The sequence below is a fragment of the Gobio gobio genome (genome assembly GCF_949357685.1).
Source record: "Gobio gobio genome assembly, chromosome: 25".
NCBI classification, from domain to species: domain Eukaryota; kingdom Metazoa; phylum Chordata; class Actinopteri; order Cypriniformes; family Gobionidae; genus Gobio; species Gobio gobio.
In genome coordinates, this window is record NC_137121.1 from 14819549 (window position 1) to 14838860 (window position 19312).

The 19312-nt window shown below is 37.7% G+C and overlaps 1 protein-coding gene across 1 annotated transcript; it reads left to right on the plus strand.

Moving 5' to 3' along the window:
- The first annotated feature begins 2254 nt into the window (after positions 1-2254).
- Positions 2255-16073, plus strand: LOC307122079 (kelch domain-containing protein 4-like). The gene is made up of 12 exons (XM_079809901.1): positions 2255-2452; positions 2539-2630; positions 2708-2786; positions 3402-3500; positions 3713-3849; positions 9636-9728; positions 11377-11539; positions 13071-13149; positions 13282-13490; positions 13565-13976; positions 14254-14382; positions 14975-16073. The coding sequence occupies exons 1-12, from the start codon at positions 2354-2356 to the stop codon at positions 15145-15147; spliced, it is 1764 nt and encodes a 587-aa protein (XP_079666027.1). The 5' UTR covers positions 2255-2353; the 3' UTR covers positions 15148-16073.
- The last annotated feature ends 3239 nt before the right edge of the window (positions 16074-19312 follow it).

Here is a 19312-nt window from a genome sequence, read left to right on the forward strand (position 1 = left end):
TAATACAATTTATATAATAGTAATATATAGAAAAATTCTAATTTAAACACAAAATAATTTCAAAACAAAATACTACTTTGTATTATTATGCAATGAAAAATTCCACAGAGGGATCTTTAGTTTTTGGTGATGTTCTAAGATATTATTAAACGTGACTTGTGACTGTTTGCCTACAAGAATGAATTCCCTCAAGAAAACTTTCTCTGTCATGAACTCTTGTAGCTCGTGACTCCTAAAAATGTGTTCATGCAAGTTGGACTCCGAGAAACTGACTCAAAAGCCATTTTTCTCCAAAGGGTATCTGTAATAGCCCTGGTCTCACATCAGCTGCTGTGGCCTCAAGAAAGTTTACATGTCATGTGAATTGTGAGGAAAAGATTAGCCAATGTCATTTGACTTCCACTTTTACTTGTTATTTTATCCAAGATTCAAACTAGTATTATTTGTTGAAAAAGCAGATGAACCGCTTCACTGATAAAGCGTGAAGGGCACTAATTCAGCTGTTTAAAGTACAGTAAATCATGTCTGCACCATTACTAGCACCAGCATTGAATGAATATTGAAAAATAAACTAAAACCACTCATAAATCTTTGGATGAAAGTCTTTGGTGTGTGTGTGTGTGTGTTTATATATATATATATATATATATATATATATATATATATATATATATATATATATATATATATATATATATATATATATATATATATATATATATATAGTCTCTTATGCTCACCAAGGCTGCATTTATTTGATTAAAAATACAAAACAAACAGTAATATTGTGAAATATTATTACAATTTAAAATAACTGTTATATATTGGAATATATTTTATTTTATTAAATGTAATATATTCTTGTAATGCAAAGCTGAATTTTCAGCATCATTACTCCAGTCTTCAGTGTCACATGATCCTTTAGAAATCATTCATGCTGGTCATAATGTTATGCCTGATCACTGTATATTATATACTACCATTCAAAAGTTTGGGGCCAGTAAGTCAGAAGTCATAAAGATTGATTCTTATATTCAGCAAAAACCTATAAAGTTGTTTATAAAGTGACACTTTTTTTTTTAATTCTAAACAAGTGTTGTCCTTTTGAACTTTCTATAAGAATCCTGAAAAATGTATCACGGTTTCCACAAAAATATTACTATTACTAAAATATTAAAGAATAGCATTGATAATTTGAAGTGTTCACTGAGCAACAAATCAGCATATCAGAATGATTTCTAACGTAAAAAGTAGGCTTTGCTATCACATGCAGGACTAAATTACATTTTAAAATAGGCTATATTAAAATAGAAAACAGTCATTTTAAATTGTAATAATATAATAATGTTTTATAATATTACTGTTCTTATTGTATCTTTGATACAAGAACATAAAGGTGAACATAGTGAACATAAAGGACTTACAATTATATTTGTAAAATGAATATTACCCAGATTAAGTACTGTTCATTTTGTTTTTTTTTATGTTGGCTATTGCATAACTAACATTAGCATATACAACCTACTTAAGTGTTGTCCTATGGCAATGTATTGTGAGAGTAATTTTGTGAACATGTTTGCTGTCTAAGAATGATTGCAGCCCAAGGGAACTCATGTGAATCAGTGATCGATGGAGGCCAACGCCACCAGGTCACATGACACGACAGGCGAAGCAATCAGGCGCAGAATGAGACTGAAAGCCTGTATAAAACTCTTCAAACTTGAATTACAGGCTCAGACCTGAGCTTCAGAGAACTACGCAAGCACAGAGGCTCTGTCTAAAAGAAATAGCCTAGCCTAGATTCAGTCTGAAGAGTTCCTAAAACAAAACAACCTCAAACACACACTTTTCTAACAGACAATAGCTCAGTGTGTGAAATTAAGTCGCATCAATCTGGACAACTTAATGATCAAAGGTAGATAGTGAGGAAAACTAGGGCATCTGGTCATTCTAGACAATTCAACATTCATTCTGGAAAAGTGTATTGTCATATTCTAGTATTCTATATAGGCCTACGGTGTATGCCCAGAGCCCCCCTTCTGTTTGCTGCTTGATGTTATGCAGACATGACTGGAAGCCTGGAGGTAGAGAGGCTCACACACGCATACACACTATATACAGCCTAATATTAGCTATTTAAATTAAATTTTTCGTATTTGTGATACATCAGATACAAGCAATTCACAATAGCTTCCCCCAGACCAGCAAGTGTCGCTGTACCGCAGGAGCGTTCACAACAAACCACCGAGTGTTGTTGGCGGAAGTATGTCATCTCTCTTGTAGTTCGTTTAAATCTCCATGTGGTTGTAATTGTCACGCTTACTTCATACTTGCGTTCTTTAAAGCAAGCAAAATGGGTAAAAAGGGTAAAAAGGAAAAGAAAGTTAAAGGAGCAGAGAAAACCGCTGCCAAAATGGAGAAGAAGGTGTCAAAACGATCGAAAAGAGAGGAGGTGAGGGAACTTATACCAAAACAAACACTCTAAACCAGCATACATGTCAGAAAATAATACTTTTATTCTGTGTTTTATTGAAATAGGAGGATTTAGAGGCTTTGATAGCAGAATTTCAATCTCTAGACGCAAAAAAGACGCAGGTGATCGAGACCGCGTGTGCCCCTCCGTCACCCAGGTGCGCGTTCATGTGTACAGGTGTGAATCACGTGACCGTTACTGTGACATTTGACTGACAGCTCGTTTTCTCCGCAGGTTGAACGCCTCTCTATGTGCGCATCCCGAAAAAGACGAGCTGATTTTATTCGGAGGGGAATTTTTCAATGGGAAGAAAGTAGGTATTTCATGGTACCCCTGTTGGAAAATGTGTAGCTTGGCTTTTGGAGCTGGTTTCTAGCTGGTCTAAGATGGTCATTAGCTGGTCAATCAGCTGTCATGTTCCAAAAACCATCTTGACCACCTTACGCTGGTTTGGTGCTGGTACGAGATGTCTACCAGGTAATGACCAGCTTGGACCAACTATAAAACAAGCTATCTGTTTATTTTCCAGCACAGTTCATATCCCTCACAAAACTTTGCCATTGTAAATTATCCATAGTTTATAGCAAATTCTATAAATATATAATTCATAATAAAACATTGATTTAAATAAATAACATATTTTCACAGTATACATTTTGTCTTCATACATGGAAATATATAGCTGACTGGCTTTTAAGTTTTAGGATGGGTGTCCCTTGCATGAGGATGATCATATTTGGCTGTGATTATGGTATCAAAATGATTGAAAATCCTGCACTAACAGAATTACATTTTTAAAAATCAATGTAAATATTGAAACAGATTTGTGCTATGTGCTTACATGGATACTGTGAAGGCTGCAGTTGATAATTACTATGTGCCAACTAAACCTTGACACGATGTCACTTAAATGTTTCCATTCTTCCAGACTTTTCTGTACAATGAATTATTCTTCTGCAACATCAAGAAGAACACCTGGGTGAAGGCAGAGATCCCGAACCCTCCTCCAAGACGCTGTGCTCAACAGGTACTCCTTTAACTCACTTAAAATATTTAAACATTTCTTTATGTTTTGACTGAAAAAATATATGAACAAAAAGCACCAGTTAAAGTAGCGATGTTCTATAGGTAATGCTGAACATGTTATTTCAGACTTCACCACCATGGGTCAGAATGTTCCAACATAATAATCATTTCTCTCAAGCATATTTCTGTTTCTCTCTCTCCATCTCCCGGCAGGCAGTGGTAGTTTCCCAGGGCGGGGGGCAGATGTGGATATTTGGGGGGGAGTTTGCGTCCCCTGACGGTGAGACGTTCTATCACTATAAAGATCTGTGGGTGCTTCACCTGGGCACACGCACATGGGAGCAAATCAAGTGAGTATTGTTTTTTTTTTTTACAACTCACTGTGGACTAGGCATGTGCCGGTATCAAATTTTCATGTTGCGATTAATTGCTGAAGCTTTTATCACGGTATACGGTATTATCACGATATTGAAATTTGTTGCAAAAAAAGTGTTGTCATACTATAACAGGTTTAATAACTTTCTTATTACAAAAGAACCAAACATTTAAATACAATAAAGCAATACACAAAAATTTATAAAGTAAACAAATATTTAAAACAGATTAAAGTGCAAAAGAATTATAAAGAACAATAGGTAACACTTTATAATAAGGTCTCACTAATTAATGCATTAACATCAACAAAGAGCGAATAACTAAATTTTTACAGTTATTATTCTTTAATAATGTTAGTTTAAAAAGCAACTGTTAGTGTTAGCTCAGGTCCATTAAATAATACAGTTACAACTTTTGATATTAATAATGTTATTAAATGCTGAAATTTACATTTAACTAAGATTAATACACGTTTTAGAAGTATTTTTCGTTATCAGTTTGTTAATGAATGAACTTAGAAAACGGATGCAATTCTGCTGTTCCGTCAGCGCTCTCTGCTGTCAGAGAGGGAATGTGCACTTCAGCACGTTCCGCCATGTGCTCTCATGCACGTTGGGCTTTGTTTACATCAGTGCGCGTTCCTCTTTGACATATTGTTCATTTTAAACGGTTGATGGGTAAAGTATTCTTAAAATGCATTCTAAAAATCTGAATAATTTGTAAGAAATAATTATTCACGGTATTTTGAAGTGCCCACGATAACAATATTGTGCATGTTCATTATTGCGGTATATCGTATTACCGTTTACCGGCACATGTCTACTGTGGACTGTGCAATACTCAACAATGTGTTACAAGAGAAAGACAATTTAATCTGAGCTAATATCTAAACACCATCATCACCAATTTTGTGCGAGCCAAAAGCTGTTAAAATGTGCTTACAGACAACATAGGCCTCTTCTACAAACATTAGTGAAAGAATGGGTCGCTCTCAGGAGTGAATTCAAGCGTGGTACTGTGATAGGTTTACACCTGTGCAATAAGTCCATTTGTGAAATTTCCTCACTACTAAATATTTCACGGTCAACTGTTAGTGGTATAATAACAAAGTGGAAGCAATTGGTAACAACAGCAACTCAGCCACGAAGTGGTAGGCCACCTAAAATCACTGAGCGGTGTCAGCGCATGCTGAGGCACATAGTGCGCAGAAGTTTCTGCAGAGTCAATTGCTACAGACCTCCAAACTTCATGTGGCCTTCAGATTAGCTCAAGAACAGTGCATAGAGTGCTTTACATCACCAAGTGCAAAGCGTGGGATGCAGTGGTGTAAAGCATGTGCTCCATGGTCCAGTTCTGATGCTCACGTGCCCACCTTCAGCGATTGACAGGGGTCAGCATGGGCACCCTGACTGGTCTGCGGCTTTGCAGCCCTATACACAACAAACTGTGATGCACTGTGTATTCTGACACCTTTCTATCAGAGCCAGCATTAACTTCTTGAGCAATTTGAGCTACAGAAGCCCTTCTGTTTGATTGGACCACACGGGCCAGTCTTCACTCCCCACGTGCATCAATGAGCCTTTGCCGCCCATGACCCTGTCGCCGGTTCACCACTGTTCCTTCCTTGGAGCACTTTTGATAGATACTGACCACTGCAGACCGGGAACACCCCACAAGAGCTGCAGTTTTGGAGATGCTCTGACCCAGTCGTCTAGCCATCACAATTTGGCCCTTGTCAAACTCGCTCAAATCCTTACGCTTGCCCATTTTTCCTGCTTCTAACACATCAACTTTGATGATAAAATGTTCACTTGCTGCCTAATATATCCCACCCACTAACAGGTGCCGATAATCTGTGTTATTCTCTTCACCTGATCAGTGTATATAATAGCATAATATTAAGCAATAATATCATAGCATTTTCTGTTTAAAAGTTGTGATTTCATATGGGCAAATACATTTATATATGCCTGCCTCCAGAGCAAGACAGCGACTAATAATTTTACATCATCACACAGTAAGTCCTGCCCATTGCCGTTCAGTCTCTTTAGCGGCTGATACTTGCCTTCACCAAATGTGAGCGTTGCATCAAAAGCAAATAGAGCCCATTATAATCACTGACACTGTCTACATTGGATAAAGTATACAGATGCTTTTTCACTTTCTGACATATTCCACACACGCGAGTCTGTCGGCAACAGGACAAGTGGAAAAGTAATGGGAAGTGTAAAGTAAAGTTCACTTTACCGCGCCCTGTTTAAACAGCTCATTTATTCATTTCTGTAGAAACATCAGAATGATACCAGCGTCAGGAACAATTGGATGGTTTATTTTTAATGGTGTCCTGGATCGCAACAGAGGATTAAATGTTTGTTCAGGAAATTTGACAGCAGATTGTTTTGTAAACGAGGCAGAGTGTAATGGAGAGTTCGCAAAGACATTTATTGACAGATGAAGCAGTCAGCTATCTGACAGCAGCTGCATCAAAAACAGTAAGTAAACAAATGCATAATGCTTTGTATGTAAATGACAGTTTTATATGGATAATGTTTTCAAAACCCTTAATCACATGCAATTGCAAGTGGGTGTTTACTGTTTTCTATGCAGGGATGTTAGCCGTTTACTGACAAGCCTTAAAGGAGCCGTCCCTAAAAAACAGATAATTTTAGACAGAGGGTCAGAATGAGAAAAAGAAATCCAGAAAATCATATTGTCTAATTTTTAAAGAATTTTTTGCCAAATTATGGTGTAAAATAAGTATTTGGTCACCTACAAAAAAGCAAGATTTCTGGCTCTCACCGACCTGTAACTTCTTCTTTAATAGGCTCCTCTGTCCTCCACTCGTTACCTGTATTAATGGCACCTGTTTGAACTCGTTATCAGTATAAAAGACACCTGTCCACAACCTCAAACAGTCAGACTCCAAACTCCACTATGGCCAAGACCAAAGAGCTGTCAAAGGACACCAGAAACAAAATTGTAGACCTGCACCAGGCTGGGAAGACTGAATCTGCAATAGGTAAACAGCTTGGTATGAAGAAATCAACTGTGGGAGCAATTATTAGAAAATGGAAGACATACAAGACCACTGATAATCTCCATCGATCTGGGGCTCCACGCAGGATCACACCACACCCGTGGGGTCAAAATGATCACAAGAACGGTGAGCAAAAATCCCAAAACTACACGGGGGGACCTAGTGAATGATCTGCAGAGAGCTGGGACCAAAGTAACAAAGGCTACCATCAGTAACACACTACGCCGCCAGGGACTCAAATCCTGCAGTGCCAGACGTGTCCCCCTGCTTAAGCCAGTACATGTCCGGGCCTGTCTGAAGTTTGCTAGAGAGCATTTGGATGATCCAGAAGAGGATTGCAGGGTTTTTCCTGCATTGAAATTTTTTTTGCGTCCGCAAAAATGAATTTTTGTCCCGCCAAAGCCTAATTTGATGAGTTATTGTGATTTATGAATGATGTAGAATAGATGCTGCGCTTGTGACTGAGTAACAGAGAGAACGATCAGAGAGCTTCTCCCCCGCGCGTACTCTCAGGGTTTTCAAAATAATCACTTTGTTAGCTGTTAGCTCTTTCTCATATTTCACATATTAATCCAAATCAAAAGGTCGGAAGACCGAATCCATGTTGCACGTGGTGCAACGTTGACTCTTCTCTGACCAGCGGACATAAAGCATACTTTCAATAAACGGGAAACAAATGATATTCAGTTATGCAGTGTTTTCTGTGTGTTGACATCTTTCGCGATGATCTAACAGACTGTATTCGCACACAACGTGTCAGCTAATGTCCGATTCGCGATCTGATGACTCCTTTGAACTGAATCATTTTGACTGGTTAGAACAACTGATCTGTCCAACACTGAACTAACGAATCAGTTTATTAATTTACTCAGAACACATCTGACATGAGAACACAAGTGTGCTCACCCAATTTAGCAAGAGTGGATAGTAAGAATTATTTTTAATTATCAACAGTATTTCCGCTTATTTCTGTTGACAATGTGTAGTAAAATAAATAGCCTACAATCATTTGAACTGGAGTGAGGTGAAACCAGATGAAAGTTATTAGCTAGCTGATAATTTTATTAAATTGCATATGGCAGAAAATTAGGCTATTTGTTAATTTTTAATGATACTTTTTAATATTGATATGATTATATACCAAACAATTATCTGTAAATAGTGTAAAAAATGAGGAACAAAAGAAACAAACATCGATGTAAGAGATCATACATAATATGAGATATCAAAATAAGATGATCAAAATTACTAGCATTTTTTTAATTTATTGTCAGTATTGCGCTCGCAGATCACGTGGGTAGGGTGTGTGTGTGTGTGTGTGTCAACCACCACCGAAGACCATTTTTGACCCAGGAAAAACCCTGGATTGGGAGAATGTCATATGGTCAGAATAAACCAAAATATAACTTTTTGGTAAAAACTCAAATTGTCGTGTTTGGAGGAGAAAGAATGCTGAGTTGCATCCTAAGAACACCATACCTACTGTGAAGCATGGGGGTGGAAACATCATGCTTTGGGGCTGTTTTTCTGCAAAGGGACCAGGACGACTGATTCGTGTAAACTTTAAAGGAAAGAATGAATGGGGCCACGTATCGTGAGATTTTGAGTAAAAACCTCCTTCCATCAGCAAGGGCATTGAAGATGAAACGTGGCTGGGTCTTTCAGCATGACAATGATCCCAAACACACCGCCCGGGCAACGAAGGAGTGGCTTCGTAAGAAGCATTTCAAGGTCCTGGAGTGGCCTAGCCAGTCTCCAGATCTCAACCCCATAGAAAATCTTTGGAGGGAGTTGAAAATCCGTGTTGCCCAGCGACAGCCCCAAAACATCACTGCTCTAGAGATCTGCATGGAGGAATGGGCCAAACTACCAGCAACAGTGTGTAAAACCTTGTGGAGACTTACGTATTTTAACCATAATTTGCAAATAAATTCTTTAGAAATCAGACAATGTGATTTTTTTTTTTCTCATTGTCTCTCATAGTTGTCTCATCATAGTAGTGTACCTATGATGAAAATTACAGGCCTCTCTCATCTTTTCAAGTGGGAGAACTTGCACAATTGGTGGCTGACTAAACACTTTTTTGCCCCATTGTTGTGTATGTGTGTGTTTTGTTTGTTTGTCTTTTGTGCAAAAAACTTTTACCATTAAAAGTAAATATTTAAAAAAAAATCCATGTCATGACTATTTTAAAGTCAGTATGAATCTGAATTTTTGACAGTCTTTTCTTTTTGACATATATACAAGTGAAATGGCTCCCCGTGAGAGAAAAATCTATTATAAATGAATAATAAATACTGCAATATTCTAGAATTGAGGTTTTTCACAGTTTTTCTAGAATTGAACATTTCTCACAAAATAAAATAAAAGTTAACTGAAATAAAATATAAAAAACAACAACTTGATGTACTAAAATACCTAAAATAATAATAATAAAAAACATATATAGACATATTTTACAAAAGCAATAACCAATAAAAATGACAAAACACAACAAAATTACCAAAACCTGAAAATGGAAAATACAAAAATAAAAACATTCAAAATATTAAAGAATATTCTAATAGTATCTCGATAGTAAAACAACACTGAAAAGGACATTCACAGAGACCGTGTTCATTAAGTTGAACCGAAAGTCTAATTGTATTTGCTCTTTATGGAAGCTCAGCATGCACTTTAAGACGTCTGTCCACCTGTTGAAATATGTCTGCTTTGTCCTCTCAGAGCTCCTGGCGCTCCGTCTGGCAGGAGTGGACATCGCATGGTCCTGAGCAAACGACAACTGCTTGTGTTTGGAGGTTTCCATGAGAGCACCAGGTACAGGCAGATGCATAGATCCCCAGCTTCAACTTGTCATTATTAAAATCAGTATTGTAAGGACAAACTTTTTGTTGTACCCTAAAGTGGGAATGTGATTCCAAAATGAGCTACAGGTTCCAGAAAATGTGTATAAGAATATGAATTCATATATTCAGTGAATGTATTGATTTATCAGATGAGATGACCTTGGAATACTGCAAATTTATTTAACAAATAATATAAAGTATTATTATTATTATAGTATGTTGGATTTAATGAAATGAAAGAATTAATACAATTTATTAGGGCTGGGTATTGTTAGGAATTTGACATTTTTTCATTGACATTGATTTCGATTCTTGAGGCTTCGATTCGATTCGATATTGATTTATTAGCTTCGATATCGATTCAATAATAATTAAATACACAAGTAATGAAGTACCTGAGTATATTTTTAAATAATGTGTGCAGTATTACCAATGTTTAAGAACAAATTGACCCCAGCATGTTTCCTGTCATGGTTTATTTGGCAGAACAAACCGTACAATATTGTACATGTGTTGAATACAAACCACAACTGTAACAAACAGGTGCTTTATTAACACCTCTAAAGTTTAAGAACGGTGTGGCAATGCTTACAGACCACTTTGGTTTTATCCACCTCTTCATTTGTTCCCGGCTTACGGTCGTTTCACACTGCAAGCGTGAGCAGTGCGTGAGCGTCACGTCAGCGTACCTACACAGTGACTGCAGCTGCAGACGCGCAAGAGTATTCACACTGGAAGCGTTTGTACAGCGTCACAGCAGCGGCTCCAATACTACATATAATGCTCACTTATATCATATGTGAGCATTTCTTTATAGAGACAACTAGCCTATATTTGTTTTTAGAAGGTGGTCATTTATAAACTTGATATTCTTGAAACTTTGTTAACATGGGGAGGTGTAGGCTGCAACATTTGCATGTAAATGGTAAACGACAAACACAACCAAGAAAACTGCGATCATGTGGTTTCATTCATACTTCGATATGTTTAGAAGACAGCAAACTCCGTAGACAAAAATAAAACGCACACTCTTGTTTGATTTATAGTGCTAGAGCTAGACCTGTCTGTGTAGCCTAAAATAATGTTTATATATATATATATATATATATATATATATATATATATATATATATATATATATATATATATATATATATATATATATATATATATATATATATATATATATACTTTCACCCAAGCTAATTAATTAAAACGGTTTAATGGGTAAATCTTCTACAAATATCTTTTTATTTTTAATTTTCTTTTCTGACACTCTTCGGTTCTTGTTAAAACACACTGCATGTGCTTCTTGTGTGCATTTTGAGCACCTTTTGTGTGAAATCTTATTTATTTTGTCCATTAAAAGTGTGCTTTAACTTTAATTGAGCGTCAGCTTTTTGTAAAGCGCGTCTTGTACTACAACGCTGAACTGAACCGCACTGAACGCTCTCACTAGAGTGTTACCCACAGCGCTGCCACTGGCCGGTGGGCTGAATCGATTCATAGGATTTGATGAATCGATATTGAATTGAGAAACAAATAATTGCAATGCATTGATGAATCAATATTTTTACCCAGCCCTACAATTTATGATGCATATGTTCTCCGCTCTACAGGGATTATATATATTACAATGATATTCATGCATTTAACCTGGACACATTCACGTGGAGCCGTCTCCAGCCCACAGGAACTGGTCCCTGTCCACGTTCAGCCTGTCAAATGACCCCCACTCCGGACGGCAATGGCGTCATCATCTATGGCGGATACTCCAAATCTGTATGTGTTTTGATTATTACTGTGATTTTTATTTATTATGCACACGGCAATTGATTACTCAGATTTTACACTTAAAAGGGTTCTTCACTGCTGGCAAATGGGCTTTCAATAAAACTAGGCTGCATATACAGTAGAAAGGCTGCAAAAAATATTTTTTATTGTGACTAGAGTAAACCGAAAAAAGGCAGTGGCTAAAGGCTGCAAATAATCGTAAATACGAAGAGAACGCTGCGATGGAAAATCTGAAAAACCTCCGTGTTTGTAGTCAACATTTCAAACTCTGTCTATTCGAGCCATCCAAATGTCTGTGGGTGGGTATTCAAAAATGCGCAAGTATAATCTGTAGTTTTCATGAAAGCCCTGAGAGCTGTCAAAAGTCTTCCAGATGACGCAAAGCTTTTGCTAACAAATGAACGTGAATATCTCGTTCCAGGCAACACAGAGAACAAGTAGACATTTTTTTTTAACGTATACTACCGACATTGTAGCAATACATAGCTGTTTGAAAATCCGAGCTGAGGTTTTAAATATATGGAATATTTCATGTTGTTTTTGCCATGGGTTAATATTAATCTCATGTCCAGAAGAATATATATATATATATATATATATATATATAATGTATATGTAAATAAAAGTATATATATATATATATATATATATATATATATATATATATATATATACAGTTCTTTTAAATGGTAATATTCTGAAATGTTTCAATTGTTACTGTATTTCTGATCAAATAAGTGCAGCCTTGGTAAGCATAAGAGACTTATTTCAATCAAAAGTTGTTGCTTTGTTTTGGCATGATATATGAAAAGTCGAACAGGAAAATGGCGGCAATAACAAAATGATAACTGGCTTTATTGTTCAATAAATAATTGAATATGGGTAAACGAATAACATATTTTCAGGAAAGTAGTTCGTGAAGTTGTTATGGTGAAGATATCTTGATATCATAGTACTTTGATGTATATCATAGTACAGTATGAATACTATATTCACTTTCTACTATCATGGTACTATTATAGTATACTGTAGGAGTACCAAGTTTTTTGTACATGTAATTACATGGTCGCACTATGTCCAATAAATCATGGTAGTAGTTGCTAAGCAACTTGGCACATTATTATAGATTCCTATTGATGTCCGGTCACATGAGCTATTTTACAGTGCCTTAACTTGTGCAGCAAAATATGAATATGACAATTAAACTGAAGACGGTTCATTTTAAAGGCTTAAAATGGTGATATTCAACACCTCCATTTATGAACACGCAACTTTTCCAGGTTAATTCATTTAAAAGTATGTTTTTGCCTTATTTGCCCATCATTAGGTAAGTTGGGTAAGTTGGGTTATGTTTAGCCTCATTTTGCATGAGCATGTTGATTTGCTGTTTCAATGTTCACGCAAAATGAGGCTGCTCTACACAGAGAGCAAGGTATTGTGTCATTTCCAAGAGCTTGTCTTTGAGTAAACCCACTAGAGTAAACAGACGTAGGTGGTAATGGTTGCTTTTCTCTTCCAGAGAGCGAAGAAAGATGTGGATAAAGGAACCATCCATTCTGACATGTTCCTGCTGAGGAGGGAAGGCAAAGAGGAGCAAGGTACCATCATTAGAGCCTCCACGATGATCGCTTGTTTAACGTGGGCTGCTTTTCTCTCCATTTCTGGTTTTGAAGATACACTTTCACATTTTTTGATAAATTAGCATGTGATTTTCGACCCCTGTCCTGTAGAAAAGTGGACATGGACGCGAGTGAACCCTGCAGGAGTGAAGCCCCATCCTCGTTCTGGCTTCTCGCTGGCTGTGGGCCCCGGGGGCCGAGCGCTCCTCTTCGGTGGTGTCTGCGACGAGGAAGACGAGGAGTCTTTGGAAGGAGACTTCTTTAATGACCTTTACTTTTATGATATCAACAAAAACCGGTGGTTTCCTGCACAGCTAAAGGTTGGTGTGACGTTTTGCTTTAATAAAGCCCCTAAATAGAGACATTAGTATTTATTAAAAAAATTTCTTGGCAGGGCAACAAGTCAGAGAAGAAGAAGAGGCGCCGTGGGACGAAGGGAGAACAGACGGATGAAACCGAAGAGGACAAAGAGAAGGCACAGGGTCCCACTGAGATTATTAAAGAGATTGTTGCCGAGGACGGAACGGTTATGACCATCAAGGAAGTGATTCCAGCCGCACGGGCAGAGGAGGACATTGAGGATGAGGAGGAAGAGGAGGAGGATGAAGAAGTTGAGGCGGCTGCAATGGCTTCCCTGGTGGAGCCTTGTCCTCGCTCTAGTGCCATGGCAACAGTAAAGCACGGCAAGTTGTACTTGTATGGCGGAATGTTTGAGGTGGGAGATCGACAATTCACCCTCAGTGATCTCTACAGCCTGGACCTGCATAAGATGGACCAGTGGGACGTTCTAGTGGAAATGGATCCCAGTAAGTGGAAAGACAGCCCAGAATTTCCTTAGCTTCAGCAGGAAAATGTTATGGCTCTGTCTGTCCGTCCATGTGTTGAAAATAGAGATGAAACCAAGTGAAAATAGTTTTGTATGTTTCTAGGTTTTTCCTATTTTCTTCTTTTTACATCCACACTTTTCAGAGAATGATAAAAATTCTCATAGACTGCTGTTCATACTATTAACGTCACATATAAATGTTGAATGCCAACAGTATTTTGATATTTCCACACTCAAGCACTGAATTCTTATTTTAGAGACACAGGAGTGGCTGGAAGAATCAGAAGATGAAGAAGAAGAAGAAGAAGAAGAAGAGGAGGCAAAGGGAGGTGATGATGAGGAAGATAATGAGGAAGAGGAGACATCTGAAGAGGAGGGGGAAGAAGGTATGTATTTTACCACAAGTTCAGACACATTTATGACAGGGAAAAGTATTTTGATAGTCAGTTTTACTTTCAAAGTGATCAAAATAATCAGTTTCATACCTGCTTAAGCAATTCAAAGCCCATCCCTGTGGGCGGGCACATGCATTTTCCTTAATGATCAAGGCCATGATTGATTTGGGTCAGGTCCATGAGGTAGACATGACCAAGGGTTTGGCTGCCAAGACCCAGGTCAACATCCACTGATCCTCTTTGACAACCAGAGCTGTGTGTTTTGCTTTGGGGTCCTTCTCGCTTAAATTCATTATTGTTAGATGCCTGTTTCGCTTGTCAGTTGTAATAACGTCACTGATTGTTAGCTTGTGGCTGCCTCGTGGTTGGGTAGCATGCTAAACAAAGAGACTTTGTTGCCTCCTCATCCTTATCAGAGGTGTTCAAAGTATCTCCATTTCAGTACTTCAGGTCCCAGATTTTACATTGAACATCAAGTGGCAATACCGAAGTTGTTTAGGAGAATATAAAGGTATATTTTAGGGAGGAAGTGGAAGCAGTAATCTGGACAGGTGTTGACATTTTCTCTGTATTTCTCTATTAGATGCGGACCATCCTCCAGTAAAGCCTGGAGAAGCACTTGCGGATTATCAAATGCGGACTGAGAAGTACTGGCTGGGTCTGGCCCGAGCAAACATGGGTCCTGATGCCAAAGAGAAGAAAGTTCAAAAGGTCTGCCATGCCATGGCCAAGGTGTTCTTTGAGGATCAGGAATGAGATTAAACGTGTGTGTGTGTGTGTGTGTGTGTGTGTGTGTGTGTGTGTGTGCTGCGATAATTAAAGGGTTTGTTTGTGAGAAGGAGAATGTATACGTGTTATCATATGTGTGTGTGAGAAATTGAACAAAAGAAAATGAATGGATGTTTTTGACATTTAAACGCAGCTAAAGCATGTTCTTCTGACTTTAAATCACGACCTATTTTCCCCACCATTTTGTCCTTGTATTTTTTTTTTATTATTTCTCCATCAAAGTAATTCTATTATTTGCTTAGGATGGTTTTTACCCTGCTTTCCATGACCCTTTCTGAACAGATTTGGAAGCCATTTTTGGTTCGAGACCACTGCTGTAAATCATATAGATTTTGATCAAAATATGTTATTTTATTTTTTATTTTAATTTTTGTACTAATTTTGACGGTTTATTTTTAATTCGGAAGCAATTGGCAAATTAAAGGCAAAAATATACATAAATTGGTTCCCTCAACATAAATTGTGTTTGTTAAAAGTAATCCTGCAATATAGTTAGTGATTTGAACCAGAGAAATCATAAAGATTATTTATAATCTTTCTTTCCTGTCCTGTTTTAAATATCAAACAGAACAAAAACCTTTAAACTTGGTTAAGTGCCATTATTCCTGACTAGTGATGACAATTCTGTTATTAAATGTCAAAAAAGGAGTTATAAAAGTGAATATTGCAAGAACTTTAAAAAAGAAAATACTGACATATGTGATATGAACAAATTGAATCAATGTCACTCTCTTTGAAAAACTTTTACCTCAACTTTTTACTCCTTATCATCATTAGTTTGACTAGAAAACCTTTCTTTGTCTTATTATTGTTGTAAAAATAAAAATTGAGGGCTCTAATAAAATAATAGGAATGAAGAAGAAAAAGCTAAATAAATCTGCTGTCATAAGGATAAAAGCAGTGTTGTTATTAATATACCAGAATGTATTCATGTTTTAAATTTGCTTTTATTTTTATATTTTCAGTTTTCATTTTAATTCTAATGTTTTAGTTTGTTTCATTCTTATAATTTTTATATGGGTCCCCTGCGGCTATGCAGCCCCATACGCAACAAACTGCGATGCACTGTGTATTCTGACACCTTTCTATCAGAACCAGCATTAACTTCTTGAGCAATTTGAGCTACAGTAGCTCGTCTGTTTGATCGGACCACACGGGCCAGTCTTCACTCCCCACGTGCATCAATGAGCCTTGGCCGCCCATGACCCTGTCGCCAGTTCACCACTGTTCCTTCCTTGGAGCACTTTTGATAGATACTGACCACTGCAGACCGGGAACACCCCACACGAGCTGCAGTTTTATAGATACTCTGACCCAGTCATCTACCCATCACAATTTTATCCTTTTCAAACTCGCTCAAATCCTTACCCTTGCCCATTTTTCCTGCTTCTAACACATCAACTTTGAGGACAAAATGTTCACTTGCTGCCTAATATATCCCACCCACTAACAGGTGCCGATAATCGTTGTTATTCTCTTCATCGGTCATAATGTTATGCCTTGTCTGTGTATATTGTATAATTATGGGTAGTATGAACCAACCAGCGTCAGTTGTGTCGCTTTACTTCCATTCATAAATCCCCTTCCATGGCCTCACAGGATAGTAAAGAGTCCATAGAATTAGCACTTCAGAATCTCTCGTTACGTCCGAAATGGAAGGCTTTCCTGCTATATATAGTATGCAAAAAATAGTATGCTAACAGAGAAGTATGTCCAAATACATAATATTTGAAAAACAGTAAGTGAAATGTCCCTGGATGACCTACTACTTCTACAGAGATTCTGAAGTGTGCATTTGATGGACACTTTACTATCCCATGAGGCCACGGGAGAGAATTTATTAATGGAACTGACGGTCACATGATAATGGTAACATGACGGATGTAGTACATCCGGATTACATTCATACTACAACAATTATATGCATACTTCTTTAACTGCGAAGTAAGTTCAAATTTAAATGTAGTACCTACTTAGACAGTATACGATTTTGACACAACGTCTGTGGAAGTAGTAGGTCATTCGGGGACTTTTCGTCTACTGTTTTTCGGTCCTTGACTCCTTGGCCAATGAAAGCGGCTATGGAGTCCAGACCTTTTGCAGTTAAGTCTGAAGGTCTGGTTATGCGAGACTATAACCACACTAACATGCTGACATTTTAACATATGACCGCCCACATTTACACTTGTTAAGTATTTAGCAAGTTTCTGATAAACAACGTGATAAACTATGCCGATATTCGGAAGTTAGCCAATCATATCAATCATTTTACTGAAAGACGTCTTAAAAGTACAGCTGTTTACTTCTAAGGGTCAGAAAGAGGGTGCAAAATGCTCATGTAATGCTAAATTGTCTGTTTTTGGTGCAAAACTAAGACTAACATGATAAATAGATAAAGGTTGAAAAATAAAAGGATACGAAAGTGTACAGCATTTCTCTTTAACATATTGGAAATAATCCTCAGTGATCCTGCATGTTGTACACTTAAATACAAGAAATGAAGCAGAAAAATCACTCCTGGCAGGCCTCGTGTCGTGTCCTTCTGCCCCACTTGTTTTTACGGAAAGCGCGGGGCTGAACAAAAACCAACAGGAGGCTGGGATTGGAAGGGGAGGAGGGAGAGAGGTCAAAAGGTGTTGGGGTGAGACGTATGACTGGAAGTCTGGAGGCAGAGAGGCTCACACACAGAATTAGAAAAATCTCTCACTGAAAGTCACAATTCCACCCCCACAATGGCGGTCAGGTGACTGGAAGAACGATTCAAGCAGTCATGTGCTTGGCAACACAGACTTTTATTTGTCCTTTATGTTAGAACGATTTGAAAGGGACAATGCACCATATCTACTAACCAAGGCAGAGGCCAAGATTTTAAAATCAAAATCACAGATGTACTGTGTTTCTATTCACTAAAATTGCTTGTATTAACATTTTTTTTTTAGGATAGCCCGTTTTTGTGGTCTAATTTTTCACATGGAATTCACTTTGTAAGGCCTACTTTTTCTACTGTGTGTAAAGAAAACTACAATGACATTTCATAAAGGTTCTCTTGCACATACATGGTACTGATTAGTAATAAATAAGAGTGTCTGTCTGATAAGGATATCTCCTCTGCTTGTGTGTGTCAACAGTGCAAGAGGATATTTCTCACAGATTCAGATCATTTTCATTTCCTCTGGTCTCCTGGACTGTTACATAACACTGCAACATGTGCCCCGTGACAGAGTATTGTCATTGTTTTGTTTGTTAGGTCAACACATAACGCATCTGGCTTTAGCATTTGTTAACCACATATTATAATGGAACCTTTGTAACAATGAGAGGTGTACAAACTAAAGGCTTTGCACAAGACATGCATTCTAATTAGTGTCACAGTTATGAGGAGGATGGGAGACAGAGCTTCATGTGGGTCAGGGCCCATAGGAGGGATCCCATGGTAAACGAATGTAAACCTGATCAGTTCACTCTGTTAACACATTACACATTGTTCAGGGGAATGTAGAGACCAAATCCGTCTCATCCGTCCTTCGATGAGACGTTACACCAAGGTCCTGACTCTCTGTGGTTATTAAAAATCCCAGGATGTCCTTCAATAAAGAGTAGGGGTGTAACCCCGGCATCCTGGCCAAATTTGCCCATTGGCCCCTGTCCATCATGGCCTCCTATTCATCCCCATATATATATATATATATATATATACACAATTGGCTTCATCACTCTGTCTCCTCTCCACCAATCAGCTGGTGTGTGGTGGGCGTTCTGGCGCAATATGGCTGCCGTCGCATCATCCAGGTGGATGCTGGACATTGGTGATGGTTGAGGAGATTCCCCCCTTCTATATGTAAAGCGCTTCGAGTGCCTAGAAAAGCGCTATATAAATGTAACAAATTATTATTATTATTATTATTATTATTCATGCATGATTTGACATTTATATGACCTTTTCTGGCTCAGTGAATTAAAAAACACCAGAAGTTTTGGGACGCCTGCCTTTACCTCTACATGAACTTTATTGACATCCCATTCTTAATCCATAGGGTTGGCTCACCCTTTGCATAGTCATGTTGGAACAGGAAGGGGCCATCCACAAAATGTTCCCAAAAATCTCCAATGAGTACAGTGGTGGCGTGCTTCA

What these genes read in the sequence shown, in the direction of transcription:
- LOC307122079 (XM_079809901.1), top strand. Translation starts at nt 2,354, where the DNA reads ATGGGTAAAAAGGGTAAAAAGGAAAAGAAAGTTAAAGGAGCAGAGAAA. An exon ending in GGTTTCCTGCACAGCTAAAG is followed by an intron (nt 13,491 to 13,564) that starts GTTGGTGTGACG and finishes ATTTCTTGGCAG; the next exon opens with GGCAACAAGTCAGAGAAGAA. An exon ending in TGAAGAGGAGGGGGAAGAAG is followed by an intron (nt 14,383 to 14,974) that starts GTATGTATTTTA and finishes TTTCTCTATTAG; the next exon opens with ATGCGGACCATCCTCCAGTA.